Source organism: Balaenoptera ricei, chromosome X (genome assembly GCF_028023285.1).
Source record: "Balaenoptera ricei isolate mBalRic1 chromosome X, mBalRic1.hap2, whole genome shotgun sequence".
In the NCBI taxonomy this organism is placed as follows: domain Eukaryota; kingdom Metazoa; phylum Chordata; class Mammalia; order Artiodactyla; family Balaenopteridae; genus Balaenoptera; species Balaenoptera ricei.
Window position 1 is genome coordinate 111049343 of NC_082660.1, and position 21912 is coordinate 111071254.

The 21912-nt window shown below is 40.0% G+C and overlaps 1 protein-coding gene across 3 annotated transcripts in view; it reads right to left on the reverse strand.

Annotated features, from left to right (window-relative positions):
* Positions 1-21912, reverse strand: part of TENM1 (teneurin transmembrane protein 1) — a 557972-nt gene that overhangs the window by 54529 nt on the left and 481531 nt on the right. For all 3 annotated transcript variants that reach the window (XM_059911842.1, XM_059911841.1, XM_059911840.1), the window contains one exon: positions 16631-16785. In XM_059911842.1, coding sequence (XP_059767825.1) covers positions 16631-16785 — 155 coding nt within the window. The remainder of the gene's footprint in view (positions 1-16630; positions 16786-21912) is intronic.

The following is a 21912-nucleotide window of genomic DNA, read 5'->3' on the forward strand; positions in this document are numbered from 1 at the left end:
TTTTGATTTTCCACTTAGCTGGGAGCCTCTGTTTTGTCTTGGGAGAGTCATATTCTTCGTATTGACCTAGAAAAACCCTGTCGTCTTACTTATCTACTTTTATATTTAATTTTTCTGTGAAATTGACCCACCTAGGATGGCCACCCACTGAATGAGCTGCTCTTTACCTCTTGATTTCAAAGTGATGGAAGATGATCTAAAATCTATACATCTCAAATTCACAGACGTGTGAAACTCACACTACATTCCAACCCTAGCTCCATAGTCCGCGTGACACTTCTTGAAAGTAGAAAGAAAATGAAGGATTCGGGGCACCATTCAATGACTACAGTGAACACACTTTAAGCGATCTAGATAGAGTGTCACATCAGCATTAGGCACATGAAACATTCTGTGAAGGTCACAGTAGATTAAGACCAGTCTCTGGAGCATATGCTTGATACAGCCCATCAAACTCATATATAGGTTTATGCATGCCTCTCTGCAAAAGGTACCCCTATGTACAAAGGACAGAAGGGAAGATTACACAATTTCTATAGCAGTTCCAAACTTCTTGGTCCTTTTATATCATGGTTCTGTAAATTATCACTTCAATTTTCTGTTCTGTGAATGGAAGGTCAAAAACTACTACTGGTGCTGCCGTTGCTCCTCCTCCTCCTAATTTATTGAGCATTTATGAGCCAGGTACTTTGCTAAGTGATTTTTTATATATCAGTATTATCTCATTTAATCCTCACAACTTCCCTATAGAGAAAAGTATCACTGTCATCCCCATTTACAGATAAGGAATTTTCCCCAGAGGCACACTTCTAGCAAGTGGTGGAGCTGGGATTCAAATCCACGTGGTCTGTTTTCCCAACCATTCAACTTTACTGACTTTTTATATTAATATTATTATGAAGGAGAATCTACCCTAAAGGCCTGATTTTTGTCTCCTGCACCCTCTATTAAAGGATTAGAGAAAAGTTTGGCTCTCCTTTGCAGTTCCAGAAGGTGTTTTCCTGCATTTGACAGACCAAGGAGAGTAGGTCTGGACTGAATGAGCAATAAATAACATTATCCAGGAATGCATTTAAAATAGAGACTGACAATCACAGATATTACAACATCAGAATAAACACCTTGCAGACGTATTTTGTTCTTGTGTCCTTCCATTTTAGCAAGTGTATGATGAATCAACAGAAAATATTTCCTGAAGATGCCAATTAACATCTTACATCATCCCTTATATTTGTAAAGCAGTTCATACTTTTCCAAGTGCTTTCACATTAAAAAAAGCGATGACACTTAATCAACAATTGGATCATTTATTGAATTAGCCTTCATAAGGAGGAATAATTAACCGGCTCTAAAATTCTAGTGTCTGTTTTCCAAGCGTAGTGCTGAATTGGAAATGACAGAGAAACCTCTTTTGGGTCAAGAAGTAGACAAAAATGATTCAATTTTTAAAAAATATATTGCCAGAGAGAGAGACCTTCAAGAGGCAGAGGAGTAAGACGTAGAGATCACTTTCCTCCCCACAAATACATCAGAAATACATCTACATGTGGAACAATTCCTACAGAACACCTACTGAAGGCTGGCAGAAGAGCTCAGACTTCCCAAACGGCAAGAAACTCCCCACGTACTTGGCCGTGTGGCTGACAGGGTCTTCATGCTCCAGCCGGGTGTCAGCCCTGTGCCTCTGAGGTGGGAGAGCCAAGTTCAGGACATTGGCCCACCAGAGACCTCCTGGCTCCATGCAATATCAAATGGCGAAAGCCCTCGCACAGATCTCCACCTCAATGCCAAGACCCAGCTCCACTCAACGACCAGCAAGCTACAGTGCTGGACACCCGATGCCAAACAACTAGCAAGACAGGAACACAACCCCACCCATTAGCAGAGAGGCTGCCTAAAATCATAAGGTCACAGACACCCCAAAACACACCACCAGACACGGTCCTGCCCACCAGAAAGACAAGATACAGCCTCATCCACCAGAACACAGGCATGAGTCCCCTCCACCAGGAAGCCTACACAACCCACTGAACCAATCTTAGCCACTGGGTGCAGACACCAAAAACAATGGGAACTACAAACCTGCAGGCTGCAAAAAGGAGACCCCAAACACAGTAAGTTAAGCAAAATGAGAAGACAGAGGAACACACAGCAGATGAAGGAGCAAGGTAAAAAGCCACCAGACCAAACAAATGAAGAGGAAATAGGCAGTCTACCTGAAAAAGAATTCAGAATAATGATAGTAAAGATGATCCAAAATCTTGGAAATAGAATGGAGAAAATACAAGAAACGTTTAACAAGGGCCCAGAAGAACTAAAAAGCAAACAAACAATGATGAACAACTCAATAAATGAAATTAAAAATTCTCTAGAAGGAATCAATGGCAGAATAACTGAGGCAGAAGAAAGGATAAGTGACCTGGAAGATAAAATAGTGGAAATAACTACTGCAGAGCAGAATAAAGAAAAAAGAATGAAAAGAATTGAGGACAGTCTCAGAGACCTCTGGGACAGCATTAAATGCACCAACATTCGAATTATAGGGGTCCCAGGAGAAAAAGAGAAAAAGAAAGGGACAGAGAAAATATTTGAAGAGATTATAGTTGAAAACTTCCCTAATATGGGAAAGGAAATAGTTAATCAAGTCCAGGAAGCACAGAGAGTCCCATACAGGATAAATCCAAGGAGAAACACGCCAAGACACATATTAATCAAGCTATCAAAAATTAAATACAAAGAAAAAATATCAAAAGCAGGAAGGGAAAAACAACAAATAACATACAAGGGAATCCCCACAAGGTTAACAGCTGATCTTTCAGCAGAAACTCTGCAAGCCAGAAGGGAGTGGCAGGGCATATTTAAAGTGATGAAAGGGAAAAACCTACAACCAAGATTACTCTACCCAGCAAGGATCTCATTCAGATTAGATGGAGAAATTAAAACTTTACAGACAAGCAAAAACTAAGACAATTCAGCACCACCAAACCAGCTTTACAACAAATGCTAAAAGAACTTCTTTAGGCAGGAAACAGAAGAGAAGGAAAAGACCTACAATAACAAACGCAAAACAATTAAGAAAATGGTAATAGGAACATACATATAGATAACTACCTTAAATGTAAATGGATTAAATGCTCCAACCAAAAGACATAGACTGGCCAAATGGATACAAAAACAAGACCTGTACATATGCTGTCTACAAGAGACCCACTTCAGACCTAGGGACACATACAAACTGAAAGTGAGGGCATGGAAAAAGATATTCCATGCAAATGGAAATCAAAAGAAAGCTGGAGTAGCAATTCTCATAACAGACAAAATAGACTTTAACATAAAGACTATTACAAGAGACAAAGAAGGACACTACATAATGTTCAAGGGATCAATCCAAGAAGAAGGTATAACAATTGTAAATATTTATGCACCCAACATAGGAGCACCTCAATACATAAGGCAAATACTAACAGCCATAAAAGGGGAAATCGACAGTAACACAACCATAGTAGGGGACTTTAACACCCCACTTTCACCAATGGACAGATCATCCAAAATGAAAATAAATAAGGAAACACAAGCTTTAAATAATACATTAAACAAGATGGACTTAATTGATATTTATAGGACATTCCATCCAAAAACAACAGAATACACTTTCTTCTCAAGTGCTCATGGAACATTCTCCGGGATAGATCATATCTTGGGTCACAAATCAAGCCTTGGTAAATTTAAGAAAATTGAAATCATATCAAGTATCTTTTCCAACCACAATGCCATGAGACTAGATATCAACTGCAGGAAAAAATCTGTGAAAAATACAAACACATGGAGGCTAAACAATACACTACTTAATAACCAAGAGATCACTGATGAAATCAAAGACGAAACCAAAAAATACCTAGAAACAAATGACAAGGAAAACACAACAACCTACAACCTATGTGGTACAGCAAAAGCAGTTCTAAGAGGAGAGTTTATAGTAATACAAACCTACCTCAAGAAACAAGAAACATCTCAAATAAACAACCTAACCTTACACCTAAAGCAATTAGAGAAAGAAGAACAAAAAAACGCCAAAGTTAGCAGAAGGAAAGAAATCATAAAGATCAGATCAGAAATAAATGAAAAAGAAATGAAGGAAACAATAGCAAAGATCAATAAAACTAAAGCTGGTTCTTTGAGAAGATAAACAAAAGTGATAAACCATTAGCCAGACTCATCAAGAAAAAAAGGGAGAAGACTCAAATCAATAGAATTAGAAATGAAAAAGGAGAAGTAACAACTGACACTGCAGAAATACAAAGGATCATGAGAGATTACTACAAGCAACTCTATGCCAATAAAATGGACAACCTGGAAGAAATGGACAAATTCTTAGAAAAGCACAACCTTCTGAGACTGAACCAGGAAGAAACAGGAAATATAAACAGACCAATCACAAGCACTGAAATTGAGACTGTGATTAAAAATCTTCCGACAAACAAAAGCCCAGGATGAGATGGCTTCACACGCAAATTCTATCAAACATTTAGAGAAGAGCTAACACCTATCCTTCTCAAACTCTTCCAAAATGTATCAGAGGGAGGAACACCCCCAAACTCATTCTATGAGGCCACCATCACCCTGATACCAAAACCAGAAAAAGATGTCACAAAGAAAGACAACTACAGGCCAGTATCACTGATGAACATAGATACAAAAATACTCAACAAAATACTAGCAAACAGAATGCAACAGCACATTAAAAGGATCATACAGCATGATCAAGTGGGGTTTATCCCAGGAATGCAAGGATTCTTCAGTATACGCAAATGAATCAATGTGATACGCCGTATTAACAAATTGAAGGAGAAAAACCATATGATCATCTCAATAGATGCAGAAAAAGCTTTTGACAAAATTCAACAACCACTTATGATAAAAACCCTCCAGAAAGCAGGCACAGAGGGAACTTACCTCAACATAATAAAGGCCATATATGACAAAGCCACAGCCAACATCATCCTCAATGGTGAAAAAGTGAAACCATTTCCTCTAAGATCAGGAACAAGAGAAGGTTGTCCACTCTCACCACTATTATTCAGCATAGTTTTAGAAGTTTTAGCCACCGCAACAAGAGAAGAAAAAGAAATAAAAGGAATCCAAATTGGAAAAGAAGAAGTAAAGCTGTCACTGTTTGCAGATGACATGATACTATACATAGAGAATCCTAAAGATGCTATCAGAAAACTACTAGAGCTAATCAATGAATTTGGTAAAGTAGCAGGATACAAAATTAATGCACAGACATCTCTTGCATTCCTATACACTAATGATGAAAAATCTGAAAGAGAAATTAAGGAAACACTCCCATTTACCATTGCAACAAAAAGAATAAAATACCTAGGAATAAACTTACCTAAGGAGACAAAAGACCTGTATGCAGAAAACTGTAAGACACTGATGAAAGAAATTAAAGATGATAGAAACATATGGAGAGATATACCATGTTCTTGGATTGGGAGAATCAACATTGCGAAAATGACTCTACTACCCAAAGCAATCTACAGATTCAGTGCAATCCCTATCAAACTACCACTGGCATTTTTCACAGAACTAGAACAAAAAATTTCATAATTTGTATGGAAACACAAAAGACCCCGAATAGCCAAAGCAATCTTGAGAAAGAAAAACGGAGCTGGAGGAATCAGGCTCCCTGACTTCAGACTATACTACAAAGCTACAGAAATCATGACAGTATGGTACTGGCACAAAAACAGAAATAGGGATCAATGGAACAGGATAGAAAGCCCAGAGATAAACCCACACACATATGGTCACCTTCTTTTTGATAAAGGAGGCAAGACTATACAATGGAGAAAAGACAGCCTCTTCAAAAAGTGGTGCTGGGAAAACTGGACAGCTACATGTAAAAGAATGAAATTAGAACACTCCCTAACACCGTACACAAAAATAAACTCAAAGTGGATTAAAGACCTAAATGTAAGGCCAGACACTATCAAACTCTTAGAGGAAAACATAGGCAGAACCCTCTATGACATAAATCACAGCAAGATCCTTTTTGACCCACCTCCTAGAGAAATGGAAATTAAAACAAAAATAAACAAATGGGACCTAATGAAACTTAAAAGCTTTTGCACAGCAAAAGAAACCATAAACAAGACGAAAAGACAACCCTCAGAATGTGAGAAAATATTTGCCAATGAAGCAACTGACAAAGGATTAATCTCCAAAATTTACAAGCAGCTCATGCAGCTCAATATCAAAAAAAAAACAAACAACCCATTCCAAAAATGGGCAGAAGACCTAAATAGACATTTCTCCAAAGAAGATATACAGATTGCCAACAAACACATGAAAGGATTCTCAACGTCATTAGCCATTAGAGAAATGCAAATCAAAACTACAATGAGGTGTCACTTCACACCAGTCAGAATGGCCATCATCAAAAAATCTACAAACAACGAATGCTGGAGAGGGTGTGGAGAAAAGGGAACCCTCTTGCACTGTTGGTGGGAATGTAAATTGATACAGGCACTATGGAGAACAGTATGGAGGTTCCTTAAAAAAGTAAAAATAGAACTGCCATACAACCCAGCAATCCCACTACTGGGCATATACCCTGAGAAAGCCATAATTCAAAAACAGTCATGTGCCACAATGTTCACTGCAGCTCTATTTACAATAGCCAGGACATGGAAGCAACCTAAGTGTCCATCGACAGATGAATGGATAAAGAAGATGTGGCACATATATAGAATGGAATATTACTCAGCCATAAAAAGAAACGAAATTGAGTTATTTGTAGTGAGGTGGATGGACCTAGAGTCTCTCATACAGAGTGAAGTAAGTCAGAAAGAGAAAAATAAATACCGTATGCTAACACATATATATGGAATCTAAAAAAAAAAAATGGTTCTGATGAACCTAGGGGCAGGACAGGAATAAAGACGCAGACATGGAGAATGGACTTGAGGACACTGGGAGGGGGAAGGGTAAGCTGGGACGAAGTGTGAGAGTGGCATGGACATATATACACTACCAAATGTAAAATAGATAGCTAGTGGGAAGTAGCCACATAGCACAGGGAGACTAGCTAGGTGGTTTGTGACCACCTAGAGGGTTGGGATAGGGAGGATGGGAGGGAGACACAAGAGAGAGGATATATGGGGATATATGTATATGTATAGCTGATTCACTTTGTTATAAAGCAGAAACTAACACACCATTGTAAAGGAATTATACTCCAATAAAGATGTTAAAAAAAATTTAAAAATAGAATAAAATATTGAAAAAAAAATTACCATATTTCAGAGGAGAATAGAATAAATGATTCAAAAATAGATGTTCTTTTCCTCAAATCTAGATATGGCAACTAGAAGCATTGTTTATTTAGTGCTATTTTGTAATTTTCAGCCATAAACGCTAATGGATCACTCCTTTACAGGTGAGTAATGTGGAGAGTCACTAGGGACTCCTAAAGTCAACTTTCTTTATGGTTCTTGGTGCTGTTGTCAAATCAGAGTCTGAACAACATTAACTGCCATCTCATGCTGTGTGACAGTATAATTTGATTGCTATATAGCTGAAGGTTTGTGAAACCTTCTTTCCACATGCCACTCACCTAACTGGTGGGGCAAAGGAAAACAAAAGCTAAGGTTACATGTAATGCCATATGACCTCTCTCTTCACTTCTGATTAACACCAACAATTTACAGTTGCAGGTGCTTTTCAGAATACAAAGGTCTTTCATATTTGTTTTCTTGTTTATCACAATAGCCTTAGGAGACAGTATGGGCTTTTATCCCACTTTCTATTGTTGAGGAAGCTCAGACACAGAGACTTTAAGTAACTTGCCTGAGGTTGCACTGCTAATAAATGGCAGAATCTGGACTCACACCCAGGACTGGCTATGTTCTTTCTACTAGACATGCTACTTTAGTCAAAGGGAAGTGGGTGATTAGGAAATTGTCCAGAGAACTAAAATATGCCTTAGTACTCCTGAAGAAGTGAATAATTGTTCCAGGCTTATAAACGTGTCTGACAGGAAGTTTGCTCATTTTTAGTCAATTGTCATCACTCTCTAATTTAAGTACTTTCACATTTAAGGTTATCGATATTTTGAGCTCTTTGAGAAGAGCATGGCTAAGTTAGCAGCGCCTTCCTGCCACGGTTGGTGTAGACTAAGCTTCCTCTTTACCTTAGAGAGTAGCACTTCCCCCTCCCCCATTTTTACGTTCATGAGCCTTTGGATCCGCGGGAGGGACTGGCTGTGACTGATGTGGGTTGACAGAGTGCACGTGGCTCAAATGAATAGAGCAGAACATTCCTGCCTTAGGATGCTTATATCTGGACTGCTGCAACAACCAGCTGCCGAGCAGCAAGACTGCTGCACTACTGATGCTGTCCAGGCATGAGAATAGGGAAAGAAAGTGAGAAAATCCATTGGAGGTTTGGTCGGTATGAGTTTATCATTATTATTGTAAAAAAAAAAAAAAGCCACACATAACATTTTTACCATCTTAACCTTGTTTAAGTGTGCAGTTCAGTTGTGTTAAGTATATTCACATTGTTGGGCAACAGATCTCTAGAGCTTTTTCATCTTGCAGTAATGACACTCTATACCCATTAAACATTAATTCCCTCTCTCCATTCCCCTTGGTATCTACCTTGCTACTTTCTGTTTCTATGATTTTGACTACTTTAGATACTGCATATGAGTGGACTCATACAGTATATGTCTTTTTGTGACTGGTCTATCTCACTTTGCATTTCCTCAAGTTTCATCCATGTTGTAGGATGTGACAAGGTTTCGTTCTTTTTAAAGGCTATATAATATTCCATTGGCTGTATGTGCCAGATTTTCTTTCTCCTGATATGTTTTAATACCATCCAATTCATTATTTGGTGGTCACTATAGAAGTGGTTGATTCAGGGACTTCCCTGGTAGTCCAGTGATTAAGACTCTGCACTTCCACTGCAGGGCGTGTGGGTTCGATCCCTGGTTGGGGAGCTAAGATCCCCCGTGCTGCAAGGCGAGGCCAAAAAAAAAAAAAAAATGTGGTTGATTTAGTTGTTTAAACTAACCAGCCAAATAGGATGAAGTAAATGGTTGGCACAAGGGCTGTCAAATAACTTTTTTGGTTTCATTTTACTACTTCCTGGGCCTCATTAATCTGCTCTTTGAGCCATTCTCCACTCCCTAAACTTCTCTTATCCTTTTTGTCACCTCTCTTTTACTCCCACCTAGCTGTCCCTGCTGCCCACTGCCATTGCTGGCTCCTGATAGAGGTGTTTACAGATATTTCAGATAACTTGCTTACATCTTCCCTGTCTTGCCATTTACCAGCAAGTCACTCCTTCCTTCCACCGCACATCCCTTGGTCTGAGTTATCTGGAGTGTGGCCACAGACCGTTTCTTTGCTGTGACAGTGAGATAGGTTCCACAGTCACTGAGGCATTGGGAGGGTGTGGTGGAGGGGGTGGAGGGGGTGAGATTTTCATCTCTGCTGCCAAGAACTTTTAAAATAAACTTTCTTTTTTTTTTTTTTTTCTCCCCGGGAAACCCCTTTATTCAAGCAAACTTATTATAATTCATATTTTCTTGATTCCCTACAGAGCTTCACAAAATTCAGAAGTCTGTCCCTGCAGGGAATTTCACTTGTAATGGCCTTCATTCCAAAGATCTAATTCTGTTCTCTTTTAGTGTGCACATGGGAGAGTGACGGAAGTGCACAAAGAAAGGCAAGTAACCCCTGAAGAACTTGAGTTTCAGTATCATCCGTATCACTCAGGGTGATGGAGGACATTCTGTAGAAATGAAAATGTTGGCAGGGGAGAGAGGAAGAGATGATGAGGCACATTAGGCAAGAGTTTAAAAAGGGGAAGAGAAGGCGCCTTTTCTGTACTAAAACTATTGTTTCTTTTCTTTGTTCTCCCTGGATTGCTGTAACTTTTCATGCATGAATGTTATTATATGTAGTTTTTCAAAACAACAGGAAATGCTGAATCCACTTGTATAAAATTGAATTGACATGTAGATTTCAAAGAGGAGGCTTATATTTCTCCTTCTATCCAGTTGTGGTTAGGGTATCTGAGACTTGCAAAAAATTTAAAGAACAATAGAAAAGAGCTTTTCTTCAGGCACGTAGAGACCTGAAGACTATCAGTGAAGGCAAAGGTCCGCGGCCTGGGGCAGGTGGTATAATGCAGATGGATGAGAGAGAGGAAAGTTTTGTTTCCTTTGTTAAACAGAATGACCACAAAGAACACTGAGTAAAAGTTACTCAAGTCCAAGATGGGTGAAGGGACTGTAAAATAGCACCAAACTTCTTTAAACTGAGTTCAAGTTTCCTGGACAGAAAGAATTACCTCTTAGAGAGAATTGCAAACGAGTTTTTAGAACCAATTTTTACAATTACTGAGAAATACTGGGCAGTAGAAGATGTGTTGGACGATTAGAGGTGGTTAAACATAGGCCTGACCTCAAGAAGAATCCGAAGATGTGCCCCACAAACTGTAAGGAGGGAACCTGATGTTGATTTAGGAAAGGTCTTGGAATGGGTTATTAAACAGTTGTTTTTTAGTTCTTAGATGAGGAAATGGTGTTTATAGATACTATGGCTGGAAACAAATTATGTCAAGGTATTCTTATTTTCTTTTAAACAGAGTTACCAACTTGGTAAGGTTTCTCATGATACCTTTGTGGATTAGTTAGGGAAAGTATAGGTGAGTGTAGTGGCTTTCAAGCTTGTTTTGACTGTGACCCTCAGTAAGAATTATATTTTAGACCATTATTCAGGATATACAATTGAAATAAAAGTTTCATGAAATAATACTTATTTACCCTTACCACATATGATGCACTCTGATTTTTTTTGTTGTTCTATTTCATTTTTCTTGAAAGCTGGTCATAGGCCATCATATTGCTTTCCTGATCCACTGTGAATCACAACCCATAGGTGATAGTTCAAACAGATGGATTCACAATGTAAGAGATGACTACACTAGTGGTGCCACAATTTCATCTTGGCCTATCTATCCGTCAATTTTATCATGGATGAAGACATAGAAGGCATTCATCAAGTCCATAGGTGACACGAGGCTGGGAAGGGTAGTATTGGATACTCAGACAAACACCTCAAAGTGTGCACATTATGGACAGTGGGTCAACAGGATTATCTGCATACAAGAGGTCCATGTTGCTTGTGTATCTGCTATTGGGCTGATATTGGGGAGAGCATTAGGCTGGCTCCAAGGAGTAAATCAACTCTCAGATTTGCTAGCACACCAAGAGACTTGGTCTAACTCCCAATTCCATTCTAGTCAGGCACGAGATGGAAGTGAGTTACCAGAGCAAGATGATTCAAAAGCAGCAATGGAAATAAAGAGCCCAATCTCTTCATAATCAACTCATCTCCTGAAGTGAAAGGCCTGGTTGTTTATAGCAGTGCTTACAATGGGCAGTTATGCTTCAGAGTTTATACCGAGAGTTCAGTTTCACATTTCAGTAAATCAAAAAAAGATATTGATTTTGAACAAATGGCTGATTTTATTGTCAAAGCAAATTTCATTTCTTGAGATGATTAGATTTTACTAAACTCTTTCCTAAGTGCCACTAAACACACATTCTGTGAATAAACAGCATATTCCTCAACCAAATGACATTTGTCACCCACTAAATACAATTATATTTGGTCATCTCCAGTTGTCATTGAAAATGCAGAAGTGGGAAAACTGCACACTGGGAGTCAGAAAGTTTTTGCTCAACTCTTGGTTGTATCACTTAATAACTCTACGGTCATAGCACAATACATAATCCTTCTGACTACCAGTTTTCTTCTCTGTAGATGGGGAGGGTGGTTTCTTCTCTCAAGGGTGGTTGGGTAGTGGAGATAAAATGGAACAGTGTGAGTAAGATGTTTAGCATAGTTCCTGGCACATAGTAAGCTCTCAATAAGTAGTAGCAGTTATTATTAGAATTAACAGAAGGAGAGTATTCATAATCTGCTGAGGATTAGGGCACGCTTTTCAGGATTGATTCTTCCCAGGGGCTCAGGTTTGCCTCAGAAAAGAACAGAAAACAAAGGCATCACGTCCCAGCTTCCAAAGGTATTATACTATGCTAGCATTAATGGGCCTTCCCATGTTGGGGACTTTTTATTTTTATTTTTTTTGTGGGATCTTAGTTTCCCGACCAGGGATCGAACCCAGACCTCCCAGGCAGTGGAAGCGCCGAGTTCTAACCACTGGACAGCCAGGGAATGCCCAGGACCTTTTGGTTTTGAAATGCAGGGAGAGTAACAAGGAACTTTAGCAGTTGGGTTATATTTCTATAGAGAAACCTTCATGATGTTGTAAGGGACCCTGAGAAAACAGTTGATCCATCTTCCTGATTCCAGAGAGGCCTGTATTCCAAGCATTCATAGATTACTGCTATCCACATTTGCTTTAAAAGTTTCAAAATGTGGGGATTCTATCAGATCTTTTGATAATGTATGATACTGCCACATTGTCTTAGAATCAGTAAGCTCTTCATAAGGTCTGATTCAAATCTTCATGCTGCAGCACAGGCCTCTATTTTTTCTCTTGCCTGTGCCTGTCAGCAGAATCTGTGTGCTCTCATTTAGACATTTGTCTCTACCCTCACCCATCAATATATTTTGATTTACTGAAATATAAAACTGAGCACTGTGTAAGCTCAGCTGGATCACTGTAAGTACTACTATAAACAACTGGGGCTTTCCTCTTGGAAGGTGTTATGAAGCTCCCTACTCAGCTTTCTCCCTTCCAGCTCAAGACAGCCCATGTTCTTAAGTAAAGTCATGGGAAACCTAAGTCCCCAATCTGCCACCATTGTCTAAACAGACAGTGGAAACTCTGTCCATAGAGGCTGAGCATCTGGGAAGCTGTGCCACACGCTGGCTTCCTCGCGGTACACACTTTGACCCAGAGCATTTCCTTTGGTGTCTTCCAGGTTTTGTCCACCTGTGCCGCACCTGGGTGCTGATTTGCTTCAATGCCAGATCCTCCCCCTTCCCAGCCAAACATCTCAAAAGAGTGATCTATTTTCACTGTCTTCATTTCCTCACCTCCCACTCTACCACTGCAGTCCAACTCCAATTAAATTGCACTGTACCAAAGGCACTCTTATCAGAGTCACGAATGCTGTCCAACCAAGTGGCTTCTTAAAACAACAACAACAACAAAAACACACCTTATTTTACGTGACCTCTAAGCAGCATTTGATATTAACCGTTCCCTTCCTTTTGAAAAGCTTGCTTCTCTTGCGTTTTTGGACCACATGCATTCCTGGTTTTCTTCCTACTTGTCAGGTCTCTTCATCTCAGTCTCCTTTTTGTGGGTTCCCATTCCTCATCCTTCTCTTGAATATTGTTATCGTTGGAGTTTGGTCTGAAGCCTTCTCTTTTTTTCTGCTTATGTACCTTCCCTGGAAGATCTCACCCACTTCCCTATTTGCCATTACCATGGGATAAAACTGATAATCCCAAATCTCATCTCCATTTTAGGCCTTGATATCCAATTGCCTGCCAGATGTATTTACCTGAACACACAATGGTACCTCAAACTCAGTTTGCCCCCAGATTAACCCCTCACCCAACCCTCACCCAAACCTGCTTCTCCTCTTCTTGTATTTCTTATCTCAGTGAATGGTACCACTATACACATACTTCCTTAATTCCAAAACTGTCAGTCAGCAAGTTCTTTGATTGTAGCTCCAACATTTCACTAATCTGTCTAGCTTTCTTAATCCACACTGCTGATACTTTAGGTTTGGCCGTTATCATTGCGTGCCTATGTAACCTGCATGAAACTGAGCAGCTTCACGGTCAGGGTCATCACGGAGTTGTATCTCAAAGAAATATCACCTGAACAGCCAAAAAAAAATTGGAAAGCAATTTAATTTGCACTGAAGTTTCTTGAAAAGGGACTAATCATTTATTTATTGATGTTTTGTCCCTGTCACACCTATATTGCTTTGACTGCCTCTTAAGTGGTCTCCCTGCCTCTAATACTGTTTCCCTCCACTTGATTCTCTATACTACAGCTAGAATGCTCCTTTAAAAATGAATTTCCATGTTTAAGGCTATTTTAAAAATGCATTTTCCTGCTTAATGCTCTCATTGGCTCCCCAATGTCCACTGGATAAAACTGGAACTCCATCATGCTTATAAGGTCCTTCACCACATTGTCCGCACTTAACTCCTTCATATTCTTTGTACCATAGTGTCTTTTTCATATTGGTATATATGTTAACTATGCCTGCTGAGCACTTACTATGCATGTCCAAAGAGGGTACAGTGGGAAACTCGTTGGATACATAGTTTGGCGACAGAGAGCGGATTATATATTAAACATTGTGATATTAAATTCCAGGAAGGGAATGAGACCACAGAGAGGATTAGAAGCATTAGGGAAGGGTCCCGTGGAAGAGGTGAGGTGTAAGGAGGGTAGGGAAGGGGATTTGGACCAGCAGAAGAAGTTCCAGTCTGAAGGATTGGGGCCACGAGAAGCAGGCTCCTAATAAAAGTGGAAGGTCATACTCTGGACACTGAAGTAGACATCAGTCCAGCCTCATTGTCCTGTGCCGGCCTAAGAGGACAAATGCTAGATACTCTTTAGGGTGATTGAAGCACACAACACGAAGTGATGGACAGCAGCGGAGAGAGAAGCCAGATAATTTGGACATGAAGCCTGATTTCTCTCCCAGGCTGTCCTGCTGGTTTCTAACATGTACCCTGACCCACCCCACTTAACTCTCCATCTCCTCCCCACTGCCCCCCAAAAAAACGACTGTTTTTCTCAAGCTGATGTTGTGTAAGGAAAAGGGAAGGGGGCTACTGTCAGGGAAACTGAGGCTTGGAATGAAATGCCATAGAGAAACTGTGACTCTGTCTCCTGTTCAGTGGGCTGCACTCTACATGCCAACCTGAAAGGGATGAGGTAGCTTTTACGGTGGCAATTATGGCTTGCGAGGTGTCGTGTGAAAAAGAACCCTTCTCACAGTGATGAGGATCCTATGTTTGCTCTATTTAGACAAAGAATTCTCTTTTCAGCATAACTTTCCACACAGAAACAGATAAATTGTTTAGAGCTGACTGACTGCAATACTAAGTGTTCTATTTTAAGTTAAAACTATCCCACAAGTGAATCATATATGTGCATCTTCTCTCTTTCGTCCCCCTCCTCCATATAAACACATTCACGCCCTTCCTCACTACCATAAATAATGCTGCTTTTGCTTGCCTCCCGCAGGACTTTGCATCGTGGAAAGTTAGGTTGCTCTAGGACTTGATAGCCGGATCCACTCTTATCTCTCTTAAAGAGGGTTCATTCATTTTGTCAGTTTTCCAGGCCTTCCAATTCCTATTTTATTTTTGTAGTTGTCTCTATTTGACTATTTTCTGAGGTTCTGGGGTGAGGCAGGGGCACCCTAACTGTGGAGAATATTGCTGGTTGCCTACTGAAGAGCAATCCTTCATTCCTTGCTAAGAGAACCCTGATTCGGGTTCTAGAATTAGGTAGCAATCTGCTCAGGGAGGTTGACCCAGTTCCAGAGGGTCTGAATCCATTTTGGAGATCCCATTTCCCCTTTGCCAGTGACTCACTTCTGGCCAATGCGACACCAGAAGGAAATCTGCCGGCATCTTTGCCTACTTCTGGCCATCTCACTATGTGAATTAATGAAGCCTTATTGTTCAAATCACTTTTAGTTAAGTGTCTTACTACTTGCAGTCAAAACCATCCTCTCTGATACACTAACCAATTCTAAAACTCTCAACTTCTACTGTGATTCATTTGAAAAGACAAATAATCTACGTCATCAGAGTCACAGATTCATGGAATGTTAGTTTGTAAGTCCCTTTGATGACTGTCTAGTCTGTTTCCCTCACTGAACATACCAACTGCTTGTGTCTGCAAACTAAGAAAGTCATCCACAAGGTGCTGGGACTGTGCTCTATGCTCTGTAATCTCTACATGCCTAATCTTGATTTTGCATAATTCTGGTAAAATCAGAATTTTGAACTCAGAATTTTGAACTCAGAACTACACTGAATTTTCCCTTTTATTCTCATTGGCAAAAGGCTTTCCTAAATACATGTAAAATACATCTCAGAGGGAATGTTGCTTTTACTTCAAAAAAAAAAAAAACCCACAAAAACAAACAAAAAACCGCCCTAGAAATAGCTATTTACATAGACATGAATAATAAGTCATGCTCATATATTCATTAAAAAAGATTTCCAGACTTTAGTCGTCAGTACTCTTCCAAATGTGAGTTATTGTACTATTCAAAAATAATAAAATTACATATCTTGGACCATAGTCAACAAGTGAAATTGGCCTTACCCTCTAATTGATGCAAATCTGAGAGACTTTAATGTTCACGCCAACATCCCACCCAGTGTTACTCCCATCCTAGTTTACTCTTTTCTCTCAACTGAGTTTTTCTGAGGAGGAGAAAAGTAACTTACATAAAGAGAAACTTCTGCTATCTGGTGTTATAATGGATACGCCAGGCTTCCTTTCTACCTAATTTCTGTATGAGAAAATTGTTATCCATTTCCATGATGCCAAATGGTGATAGCGCTTGAAAACCACTGGTGCCTACCTGAGTGATGTCCATTCCCGAGTCACAGCTCAGTGGCTGCGTGGAAGTCAGACCGTTTGAGCCGATTACAGTTGTGATCACAGCATTCTCATCAATTCTCCGAATCATAGTCCCATCCACAAAGTAAATGAATCCATGCCTATCAACTGTGATGCCTGTTGGGGAAGAGCAATTGAGCATTAGTAGTCTAGAGGGCCACATTTGCACCAAGATCAGTATTTTGAAAGAAGCCCTAGAAATGAAAAGGCATTTTAAAGACATATGGATTCAATTTTGCTCAGCACAGACAGAACAGTAACGGGAGAGGTTTGTTTGGACACACATTCACTCCTCTGTGTATTGAGAAGAAATGACAAAATGTAATATGCGGAGAGAAAGCCAGTCTAATAATTTTGTTGTCCAGTTTTACATTTCCACCCCCCTGATACTTGCTTACTCCCACAAACAGAAAAAAAAAAAAAAAATCCTCTAAGACAAATGGGAAAAGACAGGGGAGGCAGTGTATGTTACATTTCTTTTAGAGTGCAGATGCATAGGCCGCTGCTTATTTTCATAGTTGCATTAGAAATAACTGACTTGGAAAGCATTAAAATTATTTTCATCAATTCACACTCAGTTAACAGAGTCTGTAATAAGTCTGATAAACTGGACTGAGTTTTTTCTCTGTATTATCTGTTAAGAGGGGAGCTGGAGAGCAAAATTATGGTGTCACAAAAGGAACGGTTAAGCTTCTAGAAAAAATAAAAGTCAATAAAATTCTCACAGTAGTTTTACACACTGTGCTAATTACAGTTTTGTTTCTTGGAAAATATATAAAAGCAGTTAGAAGACTGGGGTTCTAATACTGAATGCACCACTTACAACTGATGTGTGACTTTGATTGAGTGATTCAGCCTCCTCTTCGGTAAAATATGGAAAAGATTATCTGCCTGTGATACTGTGATTTATAATAAAGAATTTTGGCCTCCATTCCCTTTTCTAACACAGAGCTCCTAAAACTCTTGGGATTGCCTGTGGTGAGAGAGATCAAGGTGACTTTTGTTATGTTAATGACGTGACTTTGGCCGCACCGAAGAATAGGCTGGTTGCCAGGAGAACCAACCTGGTGATTAGAGGATTGGAACTTTCAGTCCCACCTCCTGACCCGGGCTGGAGATTGAGCTCAAACGCCAATGGCCAATGATTTAATCAATTATGATTATGAGGCCTCCATTAAAAACCCAAAAGGACAGGGTTTGGAGAGCTTCCAGGTTGGTGAACACAGGGCGATTTGGGGAGAATGGTGCACCTGGAGAGCGCCTGGAAGCTTCCTCTCCTTTTCCCCATACCTTGCCCCATGCATCTCTTCCATCTGGCTGTTCCTGAGTTACATCCTTTTATAATAAACCAGTTACCTAGTGAGTAAACTGTTTCTCTGAGTTAGGTGAGCCACTCTACCAAAATAATGGAATCCAAGAAGGGAGTTGTTGGAACCTCCTATCTACGGCAGTTCTGTCAGAAACACAGGTGACAACCTGGACTTGTGATTGGCATGTGAAGTGGTGTTGGGGGGAGGCAGTCTTGCAGGACTCACCCCTTAACCTGTGGGATCTGATACTATTTACGGGTAGATCGCGTCAGAGTTAAGTGAAATTGTAGGACACCCAACTGGTGTAGAATTGCTTGGTGGTGGTGTTGTTGGTGGTTCTCCCCATGCTGGAAATTGGTCTCAGAACACCTTTGATTGCTTTACTTGGCTAAAGTGACCAACTGTCCTGGTTTGCCTGGGACTGAGGCAGGGTTCAGTTTTAAACCTGGGACAGTCCTGGACAATCTAGGATGAGGTGGTTATTCTATGCCTAGGTTGTAGTAAGTATCTGATGAAATAATGCATTTAAAAAGTGTCAGACACTGATAAAGAACATATGGTTCAACTCCTGCTTCCCTTGCTACTTTGAAAACAACCACATGGCATTACTTTAAAATTAGTTTACAATTTAGTCTTTTCCTAGTTCTCCTTTATTCAGACCTTGTGAAACTCAGAATGTATGTTAAAGTTAGCAAGATCTGTGATAACCAGCATGTCCTCTTAGTGCTCCTGTGTGCACGCACACACATGCACACACACACACAATAATTTTCCTGGCAAAGAGTGAACTCATCTAAAGACAGTTTATAAACCCAACTTAATAAACTGCCTTTAGATGAGCTAATTCATTGGCAGGAGGTTAATATTAAGGCTCGACTTTATGATGTACTTTGATTAATCCTTAACATCTATAAAAGTTACAGATTCATTTTTTTAAAATAAATTTATTTATTTTATTTATTTTTGGCTGCATCAGGTATTTGTTGTGGTGCGTGGGCTTCTCATTGAGGTGGCTTCTCTTGTTGCAGAGCACAGGTTCTAGGCACGCGGGCTTCAGTAGTTGCAGCACGCGGGCTCAGTAGTTGTGGCTCGCCAGCTCTAGAGCACAGGCTCAGTAGTTGTGGCGCATGGGCTTAGTTTCTCTGCGGCATGTGGGATCTTCTGGGACCAGGGCTCGAACCCTTGTCGCCTGCATTGGCAGGCGGATTCTCAACCACTGCACCACCAGGGAAGCCCCAGATTCATCTCAACTTTCCCTGAATGCCTCTAAAGTCATCTACGTTTTGGTGAGTTCTCCAAGGAAACCAGCATGTCCAAACAAGGGGAATTCCATGTCAATAAGTCCCTTTATTATTTTTGGTGGCATAAAGACCTTAAAGAAGGTTTTTAAAAAGACTTTTAAGACCGCGGCAGGTCAAAGGATGATGGCACAGGAACATTTCTTTCATCTCCAGAATATTTGGACTGAAGATGAATCAAGGGGTACCTCCGCTTTATATTTTTCTTTGTGTTTTGGCGAAATCAATTTCTTAAATGCCTAGAATTTGGTCTGGTGTGTGGCAGGCCTATGATTTGGGATCACCTTCTATGACCTCTGTATTCAATATCACTGAATGTGAACTTGGAAATTTGGCTGTCATGAGAGGATGAACTGAAAGATCAAGACTCAAATCTGGAGAGAGAAAGGCTAAGAGCAGACAGGCTTGAAGTGTATGAAATCATGAATTATTTACCAAACGCATACTGAATGGCACTGTGCCAAGCTCTGTGCGCGTCAAAGGACGAAGAATTCAGGTGCACGGAAAGCAAGACTAAGAGGAGTACTCTGAAAGGGTTGCTCTAACTGGGAGATGATAAACTTAGAGAATCAAATCCCTGAAAATTGAAACAGATTCCCAAAAGGTATAGACAAATGTATTCCTACAGAAACTAGCAGTACAGAAACATACATCTTTATGCTGACATCAGGGAGGACAATTCTGTTCCTTGACTACTACACTCCTCACCCCCGTCAGAGGGTGGAGCTTGGCCTGATCTGGGGAGGATAATCTTGGACTTACATGGTTTTCCCACTTTTAATTTTTGTGAACTTCTAAACACTGAACTGCTCTCTGTTCCTGTCAGCTGAACTCCACAGATGAGGCTTATTAAATCCTTGCTGTTGGCCTTCGGGGCTTATTTGGCTGACAGTTTGTAGGATACTCTCCTTTCATATATTTGTGTAGCAATTTCTTTTATCGCGGTCCAAATTCCAAAATACTCCAATTTTTGAGATTCCTTAATTAAATTTAATTGGGTTATACTGATGTTTGGAGTTGAAAAAGAAATAGTAGAAAGGGCTTTGAGGGGCTGTGTGATAGGTGTTTTATTTATGCATCTAGGCATATTTTATATGTACATATTTTCATTTCCTCTCATTTTCCTACCCCAACCAATGAACCAACCAAACAAACAACCAACACACAGACAAATTCCCCAAACAACTAGTTTTACAAACTCTTCGCTGGTGAGGTTTAAGGGGTATTTAATTTTCACTGAGGTTAAAAACCAAACTGGAAATCACGGGTAAGAAAAAGAGAATTATTTTTGCCATTACTTGGCTGGGGAGCGGGAGTGGGGGGTGGTCATCTCCCATAATGAGTATCGTTATAGCCCAGGGATGTTGATGACGCAGTATGATCTATTACCGTTTGTTAGACTGAGTGGGAGGAGGTGGCACATGCCCAGTCTATTTTAAGTTTTATTCTTCAGAGATGGGGACGTGAGTGATTTCAGATCACATAAAGCCATCTGGGGCTAGCAAGATCTTACAGATTCAATATGACGTTCATATTTTGATATAGCTGTACCCAGATTTCCAAAATTTGTTACCCAATGCTGTGGGCATAATTTGTTCCAAGGGTCACGTCCCTTGATGTGCTTACTTGACAGGGTTTTCATTAGCACTTAAAACACAATGGAAGGCACAGTCTTTGAATGAGAAAGGAATTAAACTGCATTGAAAAGACTCACTTCCAGGGTTTAAAATTTTAACCAGTATTCATTTTTAGAGCAAGCAAAAAATATATAGATCTGTGCGATTACCACAAGGTTAGGCAGTGATGCAGGGTGGGTGGGATAGAGGTGGGACGAACGACCAAGGAAAACACTTCTCTCAGATGCCCAGACAGCATGTTTAGCTTGGAGCACATTTTTACATTTGTGAGAAAATAAATAAATCCTTGTAAATTAGTGCATATAATGAAAGCACTGACAGACCATAACCTGGAAGTGTGAATGGTGCTGTCTCCATTCATCAGCATTAAGCCCTAACAAGCTCTTTCTATGGAGGAACCTGCTCATAAATAAAGTGCATCTAGTAAAAAAAAAATTATTCGCAGTGTCTTATGCAAAGTAGGGGACATTATATAATATCTGAACTGCAGGCTCTTTTCTCTGTGAAGCATAGCTCTGTATGAAACAGCTGCAAATTAACGGGCGAAAGTATTTGACGTCTTCCCTTGTCTTATTATCCTCCAATGAATAAATACTATAATTCTTAGGAAGACAATTGCCTAAAGCTGGGGCAGCCTGGATAGTTACTAATAAATTTATCACCTGTTGGGGAAGAGGATGCTGCTGATCGATACTGAAGCAGCAGGGGCAACCTGACGTGGTATCACTGAGAGTCCAGATGTGGAGGTTAACAGCCTGGAAATAGTAGCTAAAATCCCAAATTAGATAACAGAGAAGATCAGAGTTTTTGGCTGTGCAGAATGCCAATTTCAAATGTTGGCAGAAGGCATCTCTGCATTTAATTTATAAAAATTACAGCTGTTGAGGCCACCTACATTTTTATTATTTCTGTATTAAAAATGAACCTTCTTTCAGAATATAAGCTTTGGAAAGTAGTCATAAAATTCTCTCCATCTACAGCCCTAGCAACCAGAAAACT